Raw genomic sequence first — 21339 nt, 5'->3', positions numbered from 1 at the left:
ATGGTTTTTAAGTTTACATAAGTTATTAGCCATGTTATTATTTGAATGTTTATGCAAATAAAAAGTGCACGGTGCTCGTATTTTTTTGCGAAAATGCATCTCTAGTTATTAGTGTGATTGCCTCAGCATGACGCAATCGCAACTACTGTTCTTGTTCAAGCCCCATTCTTTTTTTTTGCTACTGAGCTCCCCCTAAGTTGTAGAGTGTAGTTCACTTTTACACCACTGTCGTAAATACAAATCGTGCTTTGAGACCCCCTAATGGACAGTGGTACACATTTATTTGTTAACAAGCTGAAGGATATGGAACCTGCGTATGACGCATGACAGCGGCAGATGCTAGCCTGAGATGGGACTGAGGTCGATGACTTTGGGCATCGGGAAGAACTACAAATCTATACGAGACAAGGATTGGATACACAACTGGATACACAACTTTCCTAACACAGCCAAACATCAAGCAAGTGCAACACAAGACACCATAACCGATTAGTCCAACTGAAAGAAGGCCAGCTCGGCATCTAACTTGCATCCTTTTGTCTCTTTTAGCTCTCACCAACGAGTAAAAACCTTGATCGGTTTCTTCCTCAGTTCCTCCGACAACATCTTCCTGTCTCTACGTCGCCTCTGCCATGACGTCCATAGAGCGCTAGCTTAATCTTATAGTTGTTATTGTGGGAGGTGGTGCCATAAAGCATCATGTAGTTCTTGTGAGGTGTCACACACTATCCACCAAAGTTACATAGAGCAATACCATGCGTGCTGTGGTAGTGGCACAGATGCCATTCTCCATATAAGTCAGTTTACCATCAAAATGATTTTGAAGCCATTATTTTAACGTGAAATTGTTACATAATGTTGCTTTAAGTTTTCTCTTCTTTATTATTATCATTATTATTATTATTGTTGTTATTTAGTTGAACTTTTAGTTAATTACCAGGTATTTAGGTATTAACTGTGCGGTGCATTAAACATGTTTAAGCACATGGGTGTTTTTGACATCATATCAGTTCTTCACATTCTATTGCTATTTCTAACTCATTTTTGAATGTTTCTTACAAGCACCGCTTTTACCTTAATTGAAGGTCCACTGTTTGATGGAGCGTTGTTGAGGTCTTCATGCACTCGGTCCAGCAGCCACAGAAGGAACTCCTGCGCGTCATGCTGAGCATTGCCCCTGTACTGCATGGCACTCTTTGAGACAGCATTCTGATGGGAGGGAAACACTTTGTTAGAATATGTACATAACTGAGACAAAACATATTTTACATTATCTTAAAACACTGCATTTTGGCCATTATTAATTCAGTCAGACATCTTTTTTCCAGTCTACCAGTCTATTCGATCATCAATCTTCTCTAATTTGTCGCGGCCATGACAAATATTTGTTTCCTTAAACGTACCTAAATAATTAAAGCCATATATCTCTTCTACAAAACCATGTTAGTTATTATTCACCGCAGTACATATTATTCCTCGTTCTAAGATTTTATGTCTAATGCCCACAAACCATTTCCCTCCTGTAACAGATGGCCACTTACGAAAACGGTTGTTCCGCCAATCCAGGCACTAGAAACTGATTGACACCTATTTTTTCCAATAGTGCTCATTCTCAGGTTTAAAATGAAATGCCCATTGGTTGTCTTGAATAATGTAGATTTGATTGGATATTGCGCAACCGTTTGGACCAAGATTTATGACCTGTGCGCCACCGGTGCCCAGCTATTGCGCATGGAACAGCTGTGAAGACAACCCAAGAATTATGGGCCGTGCGTAAGCCTTCACTCAAACCTGCTCTTTCATTGTGCTTGTAACAGCTCTGTCTTGTTTACCGATTACAATTTTTTTGGATGAGCGACTTGACCGTGTCCTTGTTATATAGGCATCCCAAAAATATATGCATTTATGGTTGCCAACTATATACTAATACTATGAGCATGCATGCTATGCTATGCGCCAGGAAGCCTGTTCTATGGCTGAGCTGCTAACGTAAATTTTTCTGCAGATATCAGGAGAAAAAAGCACTTGGACAAATTGTTACCCTCAGTAAGAAGTCTGTCAGCAGCAACAAGAAAGAAGCTCCAAGAAAAATGGAGAAAGTCAAAAAGGAGATGTAGGGCAAGGGACAACGACACTAAGGCTATACTTGAACTAACTCCACAGTCACCTCAGGACAAGGCTAGGGCCAACAATTTTCTGCGATAACGGAAAACGGACAGAAATCGCGGAATGTACCCTTTAAAACGGAATTGCAACTTTCAGACGGAAAGAATAAAACATCATTTTGTGCATCAAAAAAGCCCAAATTCCCCTGTATTTTGGCTTGTAAGGCTGTATTTCTTTCAAATAAACACAACAACAATCGCATTCTAAAATTGGGTCTCTTACCGAGCATTATATGGTGCGCCAAGCTCGTTTTGTTTCGCTGTGCGTCATTGGCTGGCTGGCTGGCGCTGGCAAATGAGAGCACTGCTTACTTTAGTGTGCAAACGTCATTGGTTCAAACAACATGGCGGGGCTACTAAAGGATAAACCTGTTTCTATCATCACCGATGAGACAACTGACATCCGTGATCACAGCAGACCTGCCAACCTTGAAGAAAGTTTTTGAGTACCAGGGGAGTTTCAGTTTGGCAGGGGCTTTGCATACGGTCAATTCCCCACTCACCGCCATATCATCCAGTTATTCAACATAATAAATCAGCGGTAGGGATGGGCATAATTAATCGACGATCGATTAATTGATCATTAAGAATTTCCTCGAAGACATTATTTTTTCATCGATAAAACTAATGCATGTTCTGTTCCGTAGTGTGCGTGTAATTTATTTATTTTAGGGCTGTCAAAATTAACGTGTTATTCTATGAGATTATTGTGGCCGAGATTAATGCAATAAAATATTTGAACGCAGTTAACGCAACTTTGTTTACTTCCGGTGTGCGTTGACCCATGGCACGAAACCGCCGAGTGTCTGCAGTCAGTTAGATAGGAGAGACCGAGACGGTAGTTGAAGCTGAAGAGAGCTGAGGGATTGTTGGGCGGAAAGTTTCTGTTTAAGAAGCAAAATGACAGAACAATCACCTTAGTTATCACCTTAATGCAGTGGTTCCCAAACGTTTTACAGTCCCGTACCCCTTCAGACATTCAATCTCCAGCTACGTTAATGCAAAGCACCCGACAGAAAGCAGTCCCAGGTTAGATGGTCACCAACCCACACTCCACGACTTCTCTAGGAAAATAACTAGACCAGTCCGTGAAAAGGTTACCAACGCTGTAGCAGTTTGGGTTGCCTGTGACTGTCGGCCCATCAACATAGTTGAAGACGGTGGGCTGACTGAGGTGATTCGAATTGCTTCAGGGGACAATTCTTACGATTTAAAGTCGAGGGGCAACATTGTGTCTCGCATACATTCCTTGTATGACGCGAGAGAGCACGAAAAAAATACAATTAAACAACAGTGTCTAAAATACACGCTGTCTGAAGTGATTACTCGTTAATTTATAAGATTTAGTCTTTAGAAGAAAAACAAACTTTTAATCGCGATGAATGTAGATTAATGAATTTCAAAATGTGAGATTAATTAGTAATTTTTTTAAATCTATTGACAGCACTAATTTATTTATAATCAGATTTTTCACGAGGGTCAGTTGTGTTTATGAGCACCGGCTTCTAGCTGTCGGCTCCGCTGCTTTAGAGTACAGCAGCGCATATTTGTAAGTGTAACCATTGAACGGATCCCATTTAACTGCCACATGAGTTGTCCATCTTGTAAGTTTAACTGCCACAAGAGTTGCTCATCTTGTAATAAAGATCTCAATGAGGAAACACGCTGTGTTTTTTCTATTTTCACTGCATTTTAATATAGCCTATAAATAGTGAATTTTAATATAAAAATATTAATGATTAATCGAAAATCGATCGTTAATTCTCCCGAAGATCGATTAAGACAATTTAATCGAATGCCCATCCCTAATCAGCGGCGAAATAAACAATACAATCATATTTTCTTGACAAGAATTCCATAAATGAAAAGAGATCTTTACATTGTGCATCATTTAGCACTTCTAAAGAATATATATATATATATATATATTTTTAAAGCTCCAATAAAGTATCCATCTATCTACTTCCAGTGGCACTTGCTCTTGACTGCTTTGCCTCATAGCTTGGCGACTTGGCCTTTTTGAGCAGAGCATCACTGAAGCCTTCCATGTGACAGACAGTCCCCTTTGCATTCATGCTCACCTTTCTTCTCACCAAAGCGCTTATCATGTCAGTGCTCAGGGTTGCTCTGTATTGGGTCTTGTTTTTGGTAACGAGACTGAAAATCGTCATCTGACGTCATGATTATTTTATACCTGCAAGGCTGGTCGGTTGACTGGCTGCAATAGTAGGAATTATTTGCTACGTTAGCAGTCTGTAGTCAAACACCTTTGCAATGGTCACTTTGCCCCAACAGAGCGATTAAAAGTTAGAACAGTCTCCGTGGCGTTTGAGTTAACGTTACTGCAGCTAAATTAGCCTACTCCATCAGTTTTTCACACCTTAGCCGTCTCGTAATCAGGCGAATCACATCGGATGCTAGCTACTACAGCTAACTTTTTATACAAATTTATCTGAGGGATATACCCCTTGAAATGCACCATCTCGTTAAGTTACCGAACACATGTTTTAACGTTTTATATGCTAACATTACGGTCACATAATGTTGTGCTTGATTATTACTCCCCCACTTCCCATTGTACCTCAGCAATGCATTACGCCTCGGTGGATAATAAAGTAGCACTAGTATCAGTGGATGTTGAGTGAGTGAGTACTATTGCGGGTCAGTGAGGGTAGTGCTACTTTATTATCCACCGAGGCGTAATGCATTGCTGAGGTACAATACAACTTACAGTAACTTACAGAACCACAGGCACAAGGTCGTAGCATCTTGTCCAATCTGAGGGATCTAGTTTAAATAAATGTACAGTATAGGTTTGTATTGATTGATTTTTTTTTTTGCGTAGTTTCAGCTGGCATTTCGTACCTGCGTATTTTGACTAGGAATTGCGTGGTTGGTACACAAAATGCGTGCAGGTTGGCAGGTCTGTCACAGTATCCTCAATGTTGTCGCTGGCATTCGAGGAAAGTACTATCTGATAGCAGTCATGAGGATGGATGGATGTCATCATGCCACCTTGAGCGTAGCAACCCATTACTTGCTGAATTCAAGTTACAATGACTTTCCATTACGTGAAATGACTGGACTACCTGCGGAATGATATGAAAGATGTGAATTAGAAGCACAAAACCCGTTGCCAATGACAGCGGTCATTAACCCCTCTAACACGGAGCGGCCCCGTGGGGCATCTGGTGGTATTGTGAGGAATTGTATTTAAAAGCTCCACGAGTTTTTGTCCTACAGACAGAAAAACACCCCCCGAAACCTTGAATCTTCTACTTTTCAAATATATGCCGTTCGAAACTAAGAAATAAATTAGCACTTTGTAAGGAGAATAGTACTAAAACATGGCACAATTCAGTCTCTGAATGTGGAAGCAGCTGCTAACGACCCACCCATTAGCAATCATATGATAAATGCATGGTAAATCTGCAATCGCTATTGGGTCGTGACGTGGCAGCAGCAACTGAGAAAACACCTGTTTCGTAATAAACTTTCTATAGCTTACTGTCAGTGTCACTGTTGTGTGACTTCAGCTGAGAAGAGCCAGGGCATGGCAGTCGAAAGGATCGTGGAACTATGTGGTCACAAGGAGATCTACCCAGAGATCCTGTTGCAGGTGAACTTCATCACGGAGAACTGTCCCAGACTCGTCACCAGTCTGACTTCATTAGGATCTGAGGGCCTACTTGGAAGCAGGCACCACTACAAACTCTTTTGGGCCAGAGTCAGACAGACTGTTGGGAAAGCTGAAGGGCCAGGAGAAGACCGAGGTAATGAAGTCCCTACGTGGTGTGTACAATAAGTCACTAGAGAAGCTGGTGAAGCTCTTTGATGACCCAGCCAAGGCTTTCTACAAGGCAGCAAGAGTGTTTGACCCCCGTCAACTGCCAGCCCTCTCACACAGCATCACTGACTTTGATGCCGTCCATGGACTCAAGAACCCCTCCCAGGATTTGAAAGATGAGTTTGTGATCTATGCCCAGTACAAGCAGGAAGACATCCCACACCCTCTTGACCTGTCTGCTTTCTGGGGTGGTCTGCAGCAGAGGTCTCCAGGTCTGGCTGCTGTGGCACAAGATGTCATTTGGATGCCTGTTGCCAGTGTGGACGTAGAGAGGTCCTTCTCCCAGTACAAGCACCTCCTGTATGACAGAAGAGGGGGGCCTCACTGAGGCGAACACACAGCAGCTGTACTACAGTGGCGACATTGAGGGTTGCCTCACCTGAGTCCCCAGATGTTTCTGATCATGATGCTGAGTACTCAATCAGACATTCTCAGATATCATCCATGATCTTGTGGGGTGTGTCACACTCACTGCTGTGACTGTTGCCGTAATTTTGTTTGTTCAAGTTTATATTTGTGAAGGACTTGCCTTGGAACACTTTCATGTTTGCAGCATTTCGAGTTAAACAGTCAGTATTATTCTGTATAACAATAATAATAATAATAATAATAATAATAATAATAAGGTTCAAGTAATAATAAATAATGTTTTTTTTAGACTTCTATTCTGTTGATGGCTTGCAAACAACAATCTTTGAATAATATGTGCCACAAGTGACCCAGATCTTCTCTCATTTTTAGCCATCAAACTACCTCAGGGTGAAAAAATGAGCCGAAACGGAATAAAACTGAATTCACCCACATGTGAAACGGAAAATTCATTGTTTTGAAACGGAAAATCATTGGCCCTACAAGGCCACTAAGGCTTTACTTAAACTAACTCCACAGTCACCCCAGGCTCATGATCAACCTTCTGATCATGAAGGTCAATGAAGGCCCAGTACCTGTTTTATGCAGCAAACCAACACATTCACCCAAAGAGAAACCCAAGGGAGTAAAAAAAAAAATCAGATGTTTAATTAACTTCTCCTGTTTTTTGACAAGTTAAAGCAGAAAAATGAAAAGCTGAGAAGTTTAGAAGACGGAACCAACACCTCATCCAAAGACGGAACATCTGTGAGAAAAATCCATCACGAACAGTCCAAATGAAGAGACATTGCTCAAAAAGAAAAAAAACAAGTGGAGTCCTTGATAAGAGATGAGAACAGCAGGCTTCTACTACTACTAGCCACATCTTTAGTTGACTTGCACAAAGAGTACAACCAGACTTGTGAAGCACAACTTGCAATGTCTTATAGACAGTTTGTACGCTATAAGCCATTCTTTGTCACAGAAGCCAAATAAAATGATCGCAATACATGCGCCTGCTACCAACATGAGAACATGCAACTCCTTATTGATGGCTTGCCACAGAGGGGTACACTATCTTCAAAAACACGATCATCTCTCCTCTCCAGCATAATCTGTAATACTGAAGACATAAAATGCTTGAACCGAACATGCACCCCAAGATCGAGCCAGATCGGAACACTACTCAAAGGAAGATGTGGTGGTTGGGGACAGAACATACAAAAACTGGGTGAATGAAAACAGAAACGGGTACAGTGGGAATTCCATAGAGAGCTGGAGGCCATTGCCATCCACCAAATTCAACTGGCTTCACCAGGCCAAGAAATGCATTAATCTGAAAGAGAACGAAATAGTTCTGCATGTTGACTTCTCTGAAAATTATGCCTGTAAATTGAACACAGAGATTCAGTCATTTCATTCTGGAGGAAACCGGCAACAGGCATCCACCCATACAGTAGTGGCTTACACATCAAACCTGTAGTACATTAAATGATGCAAAACTCTGCCCACAAGATTGACACGCTTCATGTGTTGAGTGTTGATCCAGTCACGCAGTATCGAAATAAGGCAAACTGTTACCTCCTAAGCAGTGTACCCTATACTTGGGGGCTCAAGCACATAACTTGGAATTACTCAGAGAGAGCCCATGGTAAGAGTGCACCCGTTGGAGTTGGGGGAGCAGTGAAATGGATGGCGGATAACCATGTCCATGGGGTCAAAGACCTACAGAGTCCAAAGGACTTGTATGAATTCCTGATCAATAGAGAATTGAGAACACCCGATTAAAATGGATACACGAAAGTGACATTAATGTCTTCAATGAAATGTTGCCACCATCAGTTCCAAAAGTCCCTGGGATTCTTCATACTCACCAGATACTTTCTTTCTCTCTAGCAGAGATTTACTACAGGGATCTCAGCTGCTTCTGCCGCTACCCAGAGATGTGCGAGTGCAACTGCATCCTAACAGAATCCAGGAGACCTACCCTGATAGTTCCAGTACTGATGAAGACAGTGAAGAGTACACTGTGGGAAAATTTGTCATAGTCAACTATGACAACAACCATTTGTTGGTCAGATCACCAAACTACATGCTGATAATATTGATGTCAACTGCATGGTTCAACAGAAAAATGTATTCAAGTGGCCTGATAAGCCTTATTCTACCAGAGACCAAATCGTCAGTGTCATCGCCGAGCCAGAGCCCCACCAGCATGCTGCACAGCTCACTAAATATGACTGGCTGCTATTCAATGAGGTCTGAAAGGATGTAGAAACATGATGCGAGTCCCAAGCACCACAATAAGTAAGCTGGTGCACTTTTCTGTACTACTAGAGTTGTACTACAGATGTGACTGACAACATTTTATTTTATTCTTTTATGTTTTATCATTGAATTTGATCAATTAATTGTTTAATGAATTTTACCAAAAAAGTAATGGTTCAAAGTTTCAATCTATCCATTGTTCTTCACAATACAATTATGTTTATATGTTCATGTTATGATGTGACATGTTGTTATGGTGGCCATTAGCCAAATCATTTGTGTTGGTTCTGAAGTTCAGAATGTGCTAACTGTGACCTCAGAGAGTACAGAAGAAATAAAAAAGGAGATTTTTTACAAAACTTGACTTATTTTTTTATGTTGTCCATTGGTGTGACAGAATGTCCTGTGGCGTGACAAACAGAAAAGTATTGGCAAAATGCATTTTCATGCACAAATTCCTGAAAAAGGTGCTGAATAGAAGAGTAATATCATCAATATGCACATGTATCAGTTTTAGTAGGGCCAATGATTTTCCGTTTCAAAAAAATTCATTTTCCGTTTCACATTTGGTGAATTCCGTTTTTTCCCCCCGTTTCAGCTCATTTTGTTCACCCTGAGGTAGATTGATGGCTTAAAATGAGTGAATAATATGTGCCCTTCTTAGATTGTTGTTTGCCAGCCATCAACAGAACAGAAGACTAAACATTTTTTGTTTTAAATGCGATTGGGAAGACGAGCGCGTGAATGTGACTGAATGTGGCTTCAGCGGAGATCTGTGGGTCAACCGTTGAAAAGGGGGGCGTGGCCGGAGCAGAGTTTAGCGCAGACGTGACATTTTCTCAGTGGTTTTGTTATTTAATTAATGTTTGTTCATCGTTGCAATCGTTGTTGTGTTTATTTGAAAGAAATATAGCCTTGCAGCCCAAAATACAGGGGAATTTGGGCGATTTATATGAACAAAATGATGTTTCCGTTTCAAAGGTGCAATTCCGTTTCAAAGTGTTCATTCCGCGAATTCCGTCCGTTTTCCGTTATCGCGGAAAATCATTGGCCCTATTTTAGTTCCATCAGGTTTGATACTAATTATAATGAATATAACCCAAAACTTATATGAAAAGTCCCTATGTGTATCATTTAGTAGGAGAATGACATGATTGTGAATGTAAATTGATTACTATTGTTTGGGGAAATATAATCAGGACAAATTGTTAATGGTTAAGCATACTTTTCTTTTTTTGTCTGACAATCTCTGAATTAAATATTATCATTACAAATTATGTCACACCAGAGGACAATTATTAGGACAAACACAAGAAAAAAGTTTATATAATGTGAAATAAATAAGGAAATGGATGAGGTCTCACTCAGTTTTGAGTTATTCACATATTAAGTAATACACCTATATGTAATTTGACATACATTTTAGACATTTTTTTTTCTACTTTGGATTTGAGTTCATGTCAACTACCCAAGTAGTGTAGTTGGCTATCCATACTGCTCATCATTAGTGCTTGTCACTTGGTCAAGATTAGGCTGTAACTATCGAATATTTTTGGAATCGAGTATTCTATCGATTATTCGAATAATCGTATAAAAAGTACTTTTGCGTTTTTAAAGAACAATATCAACAGCGCTTCACGCAACATGACAGGCCTGTTAAAATGACCAAGGAATTGGCTGTTATTCCTGACAAAATCAGGTTTTAATTCGAAATCCAACACTTTAATTGGATCAAAGCTCAACAGCTGTGGGTGTGTGCGGGAAGGAGAGAGAGATGATACTTAACATTTTTAAATGCGCCTAGAGACAATTGTATTGTTATGGCGCTATATAAATAAAATTGAATTGAATTGAATTAACATCATGACTAGTCATCACTATCGACTCATAACATAGGCTACAAATAATCAATCGTATATCAGCTAGCGTGAACTTTCACGTTACATTGTAGAGGCTCCGCATGGTGAACTGTTAAAGGTGCAGATGTTTTCTGGTTACTGGAAGCATTGATGAGGTGTTGTTATGGTATGCCAGGTCCGTTTTGCAGTATATACACCATGTTGTCCTCTATTCTTAATTTGAAATGATCCCAAACTTTGGACATTTTCTGCCTTTTACAGCCGGTCTCTTATAGTGTGGAGATTTCTGTAAAACAGTTATCTTATTCTCTTCTCCAGTTTGCTGTGTATGCTAATGTGAAGTATTGTGCTATTTACTGTATACTGCAAATAGTGTGGAGATTTCTGTAAAATAACAGATCTATATAAACAGTCTAATTCTCTTCTCCAAAAGACATTCCCTTGTGAAAAGGCTTTGTGTTAAGATGGAGAGGAGTACAGCACCCCCTCTGCAACATTTGATGGACTTTTGTATGGCACATCACTTTACTAACACAAACAAACTGTCATTATTTATAATGTCAGTATACCATTAATCAATGTACATCATTGTACAATATACTTTTCTTTTCTTTTTTAACTCATGATTTAGGGTTTGGCTAGCTGTCAGCTAATATACTAAATGATCATACTCTCCGCAGATTTAGGGCAGTGTATCACCATGCTTGTCCACCCCTACCTCCTCTCCCTTCACAGAAGTGAAGCATTTTTACCTTCTAAACAGACGGAATATAGGCCAAATTTTGCACATAATCAAAAAAAAGAAGGCGGCTCCAAAATACATTTAATCAGAGACATAGAAGGACGCTTTTACTTAATCGGATAGGTGCCTCTGCTATGCTTCTGTGCTCCTAAATCGTTTGATACACCAGATTCAGCTACAGGCCATCAAAAGCATGTTTACATTCTAAACAGACACCTTGCCACAGATACAGATTAACGTAAAGGGGTATACCACAATCATAAACTTACTTTGAATGCCCGGCTGTGCTGTGGGGTATATTCAAATGTCCACAAAGCTCGCACTAATCCAGAGAGTTGCTGCGTCACCTCACATCTGTCCGGAGGACTTTTCCTCTGCAAATGTACCCCATTAGTCTTTGGTTTGTCCTCATCTGTTTCCTCTCCTCGGTACTGTTCCAAAGCCAAGTACTCAGCAAAGAGTTCCGTGTTGCTTAGGCACTGGAGAATTGCATTCATGAAACAGGTGTTGCCGTGGTTCTTCAGCCCTGACACACCAGGAACCTTGTCCTGACTAAGATAACTCCCACAGTCGCTGTCGTCTAAACCAACTAACCCTTTCTCTTCGGTTGTATAGGAGGTAAACCCTCCATCATCTTTGTCACCTACTGTAGCGTGTAGCTCTGAGCCAAAATGAGATAGGGTTGTAAGTGTTTTCAAGACCCTGCTCATAAAACTACCAACCGTCCGAGCAGAGCCTCTTCGGAAAAGCTTCTTACTGAAGCCAGACTTCTTGTCTTTACTTGAGACTTTACTGAACATGATTCTGCTTAAGGTCATCAGGGCATCCCTGCATCCTTTAAGCAACACTACAAAATAATTAATGCTTTATGGGGCAAATACTTTCTCAGTATAACTGACATTAGTAACTGAATGACTACCTTAACTAATCAGCAAACGTTAGTTAAGAAACTGATATCTTCACACTATTTTCTGTAAAGTCAGCTAGCGTATCTGGTTAGGTTTAAACGTTAGCACGTTCGCAGTGTATATTCCTCACAAAGATTGAGCCGTTTTTTAACGTATACTAGGGTTATACGGAATACATGGGAGTTTAATTGGGCTTAAACATTTAAGTGAGTTTAGCTGGACAACCAGCTATACTAGTTAGCTAGGCCTCTAACATTTACGTTTTCCTTTTCTACCTACCTACAGCTACCAATTTCATCACACAAAAACAGTTCAGTAGTCTGCGCTTTAGCAGCATGAAAGTCAATATGCTAACGCACCGAATCACAAACATTTCACACGCTAACTTCTGGTAGATTTCACTGCTTTAACAACCTGGCTGGTAGCTAGCTAACATTAGCTTCACATATTATGGTGCCTGTATAAACGTTGCACGGCTTGCTGCAGCTCCACCCCTCAAACTGTATAACGCTACCTGACGACGAAGTTGAAAACAGCTCTCTACCCGCATAACAAGGCTTACTGCACAAAACCAATCAACGTAACCGTGTCGGTATTGAAGTAACTCTGGTGTCATCTTTGCTTGCTGACATCAGGCTAGCAAAGCCACTTGCCAACTAGCCTAGCTTGCTAGGATCTGTTTTGACTGCATCTATCATACAGTACTATAGGTAGAGGGTCAGTTATGTCTGCTCGGCTAGCTGGCGTTTTTACCTAAATGAGACCCGTGTTAGCATCGATATGAACGTGCAGGTTGAAATCTTTTCATTTAGCTTAAGGAATCACGCCTCATCTGGGAGTTGTCAATGTTCTTATTATTAGAATAAGCTCAGATAGACCTGGAAGTCCAATGTTTGTTTAATCCAAAACGTCCTTCCCTTCTCGTATTTCTTCCAAGTCAGTTTATATTGCGTATGAAGACCTTCGCAAACCGGATGGGAAGCGCTGCGTGTCGTCGCATCGCGGACAGGACAGCGCACTACACTCAGGCTCGGGAACAGACCGAGGGCAAAAACACACAGGATGCCTACGGTGACTTTATAGTCCAGGCGACGAGTGTCGCTCGACAAAAATGAATAGGGTTAGGTCTGGCCACAGCACAGCACCTGGGGGCTTTCATAGTCCGTCGTTGATGACAAACTGGCCCAGAACAAAGGTGTTATTACTTATTTCTAGGGCAAGTCCAGTATGGGGTGCCGTTTGTAAAATGTTGCACGTTCTATAATCCAGCTCAGTTTTGGTACAGTTAGCATTATCAAATGAAACAAAAGCACTACAATATTAAAATGTCACTTTTCCAAACATTTAGAGAGAAATTCATGTATATTCATGCAATAACGTTTCCAATAATAATGTTTGGCAGTAACACAAAAATCAAAAATAATAATAAATCTAAATACAAATATCAAATAATGTAATTAATGTAAATGTTAAATGTTCAGTCCACATGTCGACAACTGAACATTACAATGTTTACGGTAATTGGCTATGTTCCCATTGTGTAACACCCGCTTTTTTGCATGAAGCGCAGTCTCAGCTACATCACGCAGCAAGACAAGATGGCAAGTCCAGACGAATTAGCTCTAGTTATACAGGGAGATGTTGCAGCCGGCGTTAGGGCGGCTCTCCATAACCGTCCCACGCCTACATCAGGCACAAGTCTTTTTTAGCAACAACCACCACATCATCATTGCCCTCGGTAAGTTCATAAATAAGGTTTTTTTTTTTAATGGGAGGAGGTGGGGGGCTAGCTAGCATAGTTGGCTAGTGAAATTCTCCAATTAGCCAGGCTGCAGCTAAGGTGACCACCTGTCCCGCTTTAGGTTAAACTTTACAGCCATTTGAGCCTTTGTCCGGCGTCACGCATATTAGGATAATGTCCCACTTTTTCATCGGTCATTGAAAAACTGGAATGCGATCTACTTCATTTGCCTGGTACATAGTTTACACCAATGGCTATTAATATTAGCAGCTATGTGAGCCTGCATGCTTTCTTGTTATAATAATCACCATCATTATTATCACCATCATTGTATTATTATTATAATTAATGATTATCGACCAATTATTATTATATTATCAGAATTATAATAAGTGTTATTATTGCTATTATTAGGATACTGTTATTATTATGGGCCTCTTGTGATCTTTACAAAAAAAATCTAACAGGTCTGTCAATGTGAGACATGAGCCTGCTTTGCCTTGCAAAGGTCCTCAAATCTTGGGGCAATGTTTGACAAACATATCCTCAGGTCACCCTCGATCTGTGCGCGGTTGCGGTATTTTATTTTAAACGCAGTCAGTTTTGAAAAGCCTGCCTCGCACAAATATGTCGACGCGCAAAGGAGGAGCATTTTTAAGGCTATGTCAGATGCTTAAGTCTACTGTCACTCTTCAGCTCAATAAGCTGCTCTTGCATGTCTATTGACAGCTCGTCTGCTGAGCAGATAAATGGATCCCGAACCCAGGCGAATGAACGGTAGTCGTCTTTGAAATAGGACCCAAACTGATTCTTCAGCGCTGAAAGGTGATCAGCAGCTGATTTTTAATTTGCATGGCTTCATGCTTTCATTTGCCAGCACCTCGGCACACAAAACACACTGAGGACGTTGCTCAGTCGTGCCAGTGACGGTAAAACCAAACTGCAAATAGCTCTCGTCATATTTGCGAAGCTTTGGCTTCTTCGCAACTGGCGCATCGGTTGCCTGACTTTTACGAATCAGAAACTTGTCCATAGTTGTGTTTGTTTGCTGATACAGTGTGTGTGTGTGTGTGTGTGTGAAGTTAATACAGTTCTAATGTCAACGTCGTGGTCTTGTATGTGTGGCTGTGAACAACTTGCACACGAATAATGGATAAGGGTGTGCTAGGAAATGGTTCCTAACAAAACAAATTGTACCCAATGTAGACAGGGACAGCACAGAATAGTATTCAAGTGCTGGTGTTTTATTTGTTGCAACACGGTGGATGATCAAAAAATGTAAAGGTAGGTGTTAAGGAGAAAATGGCTAGCTGCAGTTGGAAGAAGTTAGCTAGCTAGAAGGCTAGCTCTCGGGGCTACGAGCTTTTTAAAAAGACTGTGGAGCAAATTACTCCTTAGAATAGGCTATAGACCTACTGCAAGTGCAGTTAGGTATTACTAAGGAGTGAGTCTTTAAAAAGACTCTTTATAAAGCAATGAATATCTCAATGATAAAGCAAACAAGAGAAATCGAACAAACTCTGCAGAGTGTCATCTCAGTGAGGGTGTCAGCTTACCATGCCTACAGTTATTTTTATACTCGGAAGCGTAGGCGCAACCTGCGTTCAAATGATAAGACTCCGTTTTGATTGGTGGATCAGGAACGAAACAGTATTTGATTTGTTTGTGTCAGTCCAGCCCCTTGCATTTAGCCACTGAGGGAGCTTTCACTAACCAGTGACAGGTCGGTGTTTTTTTTTTTTTTTTTTTCCTCTGTGACATCGCGCCCCCCCCTGGAGAGTGTTCGCGCCCCCCACTTTGAGAACCACTGATTTAGTCCAATAATGGAGAGAATCAGGACATCCGTCCGAAAGGCTGTGTCGTACGTCAATCAAACTAAAGGTGATGGGAACCTGCATTGTCACAAACGTCCTTGTCCCTGTGTCAGTAGAGAAATGCATAAGGGAATTGACATTTCCCATACTCGCAGGTGACAAGCACAAGCACCCACCATTTTTCTCAGTGGCCTCAGATGCCTCAAATCACGGCAGTGTCGAGCTTTTTCCATTGGCATTAAGATATTGGACACCAGAGCTGGGGTTGCAAACAAATGTGGTTGACTTTTATGAGGATAGCGATGAGGCATCCGAATCAATCCACAATCAAATAACAAACAAACTAAGAGAGAATGGGGACGGCCCAGTGTTCCGAAAGCCCTATATTCCGAAATCTCAATATTCCGAAAAATAGTCCCCCTGGCATAATTTAGAAATATTTTAAGTGGCACAAAACACACACAGTATTAAGTTTGCGGAGCGGAGACGCTCACCGCTATCACGCATATAACTTTTCCTAGGCAATATTTGTTAACTTAGTCTACTCTGGTTTTGAATATCGTGCAAAGGAAATCACCGGCAGATTGTCACAAGACATTACGCAGATCTTGTCAAGCACTGACAAAGCATGCATGCATTGGCTATATAAAGGTTTTTTTTTTTATCATCGCAATGCAAATGCCATGTGTGTGTATAATAATCTGAATTAAAGTTCATGCTTAAATGCATTTATATGTTTATGATTGTGTGATCAATTCATTGGGATGTGCATGTGGCCTATAGTGGTTCACGTTGCTATGCTCACAATTTCGGTACAGCGGGCTGTCGGAATAATGGGCTTTCGGAACATTGACATGGAACCGAGAGAATGGCCTACAAATCAGTATGAGCGTGTCTATTACCGAACACTTTACGAAGTACACTGCAATACATTGCACTGACATCTGTAGTGCACTCCGTCGCTGATAAGTGCTGTATCAAATGGAACACTTACGTTAACCACTTGGCGGAAGTGACGGACGCAAATCTGTTCACGGCACCCGCGAAATTAAGCCGGGAGTGACGTACGCAAATCTGCTTGCGATACCCGCGAAACTAAAACTGACAAAATGAATGCACTTCTTGCCCTCTTTTTGTCCCTTGTTTACCCCTTTCTCCTCCCCATGTGGAAACTGCGATACCTCCACACCCGTGGCAGGAACCTCCGCCTTCTGGCTGCACTCGAGATGGTATGTAAATTTAATTGTGATTTTGCCTTACCTTCATGTAGCAGTTGCAATTAAATTCTCCTAGCTAGGTATGCTACATTCTCAATTATCTTTGTCAGAAGTAGCCTTCTTCTTTGCAATCCACATACACACCATATGGAAATAAAACATGACAAATCTGTATATGTTTGTCCCTAGATTCCAATTAGTTTTAAGAATTATCCACTGAAATGATAGGCATCATCTGCTTGAATTCACACAGTAATAGGCCTACTTTGACTGACTGCACTTTTATACACATCTCTGTTGTAGTTAAGTTTACCCTGATACAGGAATCATTTAGCAATTGAACACACAGGCATATTAATTATTGTTACAAACATGCATCAATTCTAATATAAATCAGAAAACGCAATAAAATACTACAAAACCTCAATGACACAATATTTTATTGATAAAATGACTTACATATTAATATAATCTTCCCTTCCCGTCCCCACACACTCTACAGCAGCCACCCAGTCCCAGGGGGCGCTGCCGTATCAATGTTGCAATGCCACTGCTGGCATTGTATTTTGATGGCCACAGTGACATGAGGGTGGACTTCAGGCTCACCCGAGAGTCATTTAACGCCCTCATGGCTGTGCTGGGCACTGACTGTGACCACGGTTGGGGCCCAGAGATCTCCTGTCTAGTTTTTATTGTTTGGCTTGCCAGCGCCACCTCCTATCGGGTGGTGGCCAGGGCCTTCGACATGCCCCGGGCCACCGTTCACCGGCTGGTGCACAGGATGAGTGGGCAGATCGCTGCGCTCCTGTACACCGTTGTCCGCCACCCTACAGGAGAGGTACTCCCACGCCTAGGTGCCCGCTTCGCCCGTCTAGCTGGGTCAGCAGCCTTCAGCAGAGTGGTGGGGGCTATTGATGGCTGCCACATCCGAGTGAAGCCCCCAGAGGAGGATGCTGCCTGCTATTTCAACAGGAAGCTTTTTCACTCCATCCAGCTGCAGGCCATCTGTGATGATAAGTGCAAATTCATAGATGTGTGTGTGGGCTACCCAGGCTCAGTGCATGATGCCAGGGTCCTAAAAAACAGCCCCATCTTCTATGAGCAGTCATACCCTCCACCAGGATACTGTATCCTTGGGGATGGTGGCTACCCCTGCCTGTCCCAACCCATCTGCCTCATGACCCCCTTCAGGCAGCCTGTCCGCAACCACCTCCAAGCACGCTACAACTGCTGCCTGTCAAAGGCGAGGTGTGTTGTGGAGAGGTCCTTTGGGATACTGAAGACGCGATGGCGGTCCATCATCTTAAAGGCCCTGGAGGTGGATGTGAGGTTTGTGCCAGAGGTCATTGTCTGCTGCACTGTGCTCCACAACATCTGCCTCACCAACGGTGACCTGCTGGAGCCAGATGCAGATGTCGGGAGGGCAGCAGAGGACCAGCCAGCACCAGCACCTCCAGGAAACGTCTCTGGGGCAGAAAACAGAGAAAGGATAGCCATTCAGTGCTATGTCCCAGACCATGATTACATTTAAATTAATACATTAAATATTTATAGGGGGTTCTGAACACCAGAATTCCCCTATAATTGGCAAACAATTTATGAGTTTGTAATATTTCACCATTTCACTTATTAAGCAAATTATTTTGTCAATATGCCTCTAAAATTCCACAAGAGACTACTTTTCAAATGTATGCAGTTTAAAACTAAAATATAAATAAGCATTTTATAAGAAGAATATAATATAATATAAAATATATATTGCACATTTCAGTATGAGCTCCTAACAGCCCGCCCATTAGCAAATGACAGCTACTCATATGATAAGGGTATGGTAATTCAGTGATCACTATTGACTTCCTAGAAAAGTAAAACAGGCCTCAGGCCCCTACGGGTTAAGTGTTAGTAAACAGACATGTACATAAATCTGAAGTAACCAGGCTTTATTTCTGAGCTGAAATCTTTTCCAAAAGGGTGAGGAGGCGCTCCTCTCTGGCGGCTGCCTCGCTCATTCTGGCGGCTGTCTCCCTCTCTCGCCGCTCCTCTCTCGCTGCTGTCTCCCTCTCTCCTCTCCTCACTCTCTCTGAGAAAATGAAATCTTCTTTCCTCTAAGGCAACCGTCTCCCTGTGGCGACATTCTTCCCTCTCCAGGGCCTCCCTATGTCGCCGCTCCTCTCTCTCAGCAACCTCCCTTGCCTCGCTCACCCTGGCCTCCTCAGCTCTCCTTTGTTTCTCCTCCATCTCCGCCCATGCCTCGGAGATCCTCCTGTCACTTTCTTGAATGAGCTCGGCAACCTCCACATTGTCTACCCTCCGTCTTTTTGGGGTTGACACTGTGGAGGAAGCTCCACTTGCATTCCTGACCACAGGGAGGGGTGTGACCACAGCAGGTGGGGCGGGTCCCTGCCACTTCCCGGCTGGATGAGGCAAAGAGGACTGGAGGGGTCACAGATGGCCTGGCCCCCAGTGCCTCATCCATAAGGGCATACCACTTCCAAGAAGCAGCAGTGACCCCACCCCCCTCTGTGCTCACACCCGTCCGGGGTTTCTTGAGCTCCTGCGGATGAAAAGACAGCCAAACTGGAGTTGCACATCATTGCGCCTTCAACTGGTCTGGTAATTGGTTATTGAACTGAAGGCTGACCATACGATTACTTTACATTACTTTGAGCACAATACATAGATAAGAACAAGAGTAACAACAATCACCTTAATCATAATATATTGTATCCATGTACATGTACACTGCATGTAAATGCTCACTAGCCATGCCATCTCTACATTGTGCAAGTGTGTTACTCTACAGGGTCAAAGTTATGATCAAGAAAGATACTTTATTGGACTAGGCTTTGTTGGACACTAGGCTTAATCTGACCTTATATTTGTGAACAAGGTTTTCCCACCTCTTTTTCACGAGCTTGGGATCCAAGCTCCCAAGCCCTCTCTCCTTTATGAAGACCCTGGTGGAAATACAGTGGGTACGGAAAGTATTCAGACCCCTTTACATTTTTCACTCTTTGTTTCATTGCAGCAATTTGCTAAAATCGAACAAGTTCATTTTTTTCCCCGCAGTAATGTACACCCAGCAACCCATCTTGACAGAAAAAAACAGAAATGTAGAAATGTTTGCAAATTTATTGCTCAGCCTCCAATGTTGTGCGAAATGCACTTGACTGGATACATGACCGTGGCACATTTTTGGGCAGTCTGGAAAACTGAAAGACAAGTTTAAAGCCATTTTTGCAGCTGAAGGGAAAGGGCCAGCTGTGTCCATCAGGCCTTTATGTCCCACAAGGTGGACTGTGCGCTCACCTGCTATCCGTGCTGTTCTCAGCCAATATGGGATGGTGCTAAATGCGCTAGATGAGATGGCTGCAAGTCATTCTGAGTCTGCAAGCCGGGCAGAGGGTTTACGTGTTCGACTGCAAAAGGGTAATGTTGTACTGGGACTTCTGCTTGCTTTAGATGTGATCAGTGAACTAGAGGTTCTGAACGCATCTCTCCAGAAAAACACTCGGACAATGGAGGGCAGGCTGTCTGCAGACAGCTTGAAATCCAAAAGAAACACTGAACACTTTGAGGCGATCTTTAAGGAGGCAGAGGACAAGTGTGACAATCTGTCTCTAGGGCCAATTGTTCTACCAATATTTTCTGGGCAGGGTCCTGCATACACACCTGGATCTATGGAGTTAGATTTGTTTCATAATTCACAAACAAACGAAACGCGATTCAAACAAACGAAACGCGAGTCACAAACAAACGAAACGCGATTCACAAACAAACGAGATTCACAAATGTATTTCATGATTCACAAATGTATTTTGTGATTCACAAATAAATGACCCCATGACATTTGTTTGCAACCTGACGAACACGAGTTACAAATCCCTGCATTCGTCTGTGTGGATTTTTGGAATTTTCCTAACCCGTTTAGATTCACAAATGCATTTTTTCTAAAAGATATTCTCTGCAGCCTATCAGATCTCTTCCAATTTTAGCCAATCACATTATAGTGTCTATGTGGACTACAAACCACCCGTCATGGTTATGGACATTGTCCGAGATCACGAGCAATGGCATCTGTTAGCTGCCCACTAAATGTAAGTGAAATATAACTTGTTAATCTTATTTAACCGATTATCATACATGGTTGAATATTCTTGAGAATGGCAGGATCCATGTTTAGTCATTTTAAGTGTTTCCTAGGCTAACGTTTAGCAAGCTAGGCCTTGCTAACATGGATAGAGCTACGCTTGCTGCACATGTTTGCTCTTTCGCCACATCTTACATGGTTAAATTGTGTGGCATGTCAAAATAATAAAATTGTGTGGCAGTAGCTTGGTAGTTAAGCATTGGTAGCTAGAAATAGGTCATTTCATGCCCAGTGTAAATTATAGCAGACATCTGAATGCTGGGATGGTCCATTCATTCGA

At 41.9% G+C, this 21339-nt stretch overlaps 1 protein-coding gene across 2 annotated transcripts in view; it reads right to left on the bottom strand.

Moving 5' to 3' along the window:
• The window catches only part of usp31 (ubiquitin specific peptidase 31), a 54404-nt gene extending 40973 nt beyond the window's left edge, over nucleotides 1-13431 (bottom strand). The window contains exons 1-2 of one of the 2 annotated variants that reach the window (XM_031573362.2): nucleotides 11499-13431; nucleotides 1075-1209 (exon numbers count right to left, since the gene is read on the bottom strand). In XM_031573362.2, coding sequence (XP_031429222.1) covers nucleotides 1075-1209; nucleotides 11499-12047 — 684 coding nt within the window. In that variant the 5' untranslated portion in view covers nucleotides 12048-13431. The remainder of the gene's footprint in view (nucleotides 1-1074; nucleotides 1210-11498) is intronic. The other variant, XM_012826444.3, reaches the window with a different exon arrangement.
• Nucleotides 13432-21339: the final 7908 nt, after the last annotated feature.

This window comes from Clupea harengus, chromosome 1 (genome assembly GCF_900700415.2).
Source record: "Clupea harengus chromosome 1, Ch_v2.0.2, whole genome shotgun sequence".
NCBI lineage: Eukaryota > Metazoa > Chordata > Actinopteri > Clupeiformes > Clupeidae > Clupea > Clupea harengus.
This window is presented reverse-complemented; position numbering and strand designations above follow the sequence as displayed.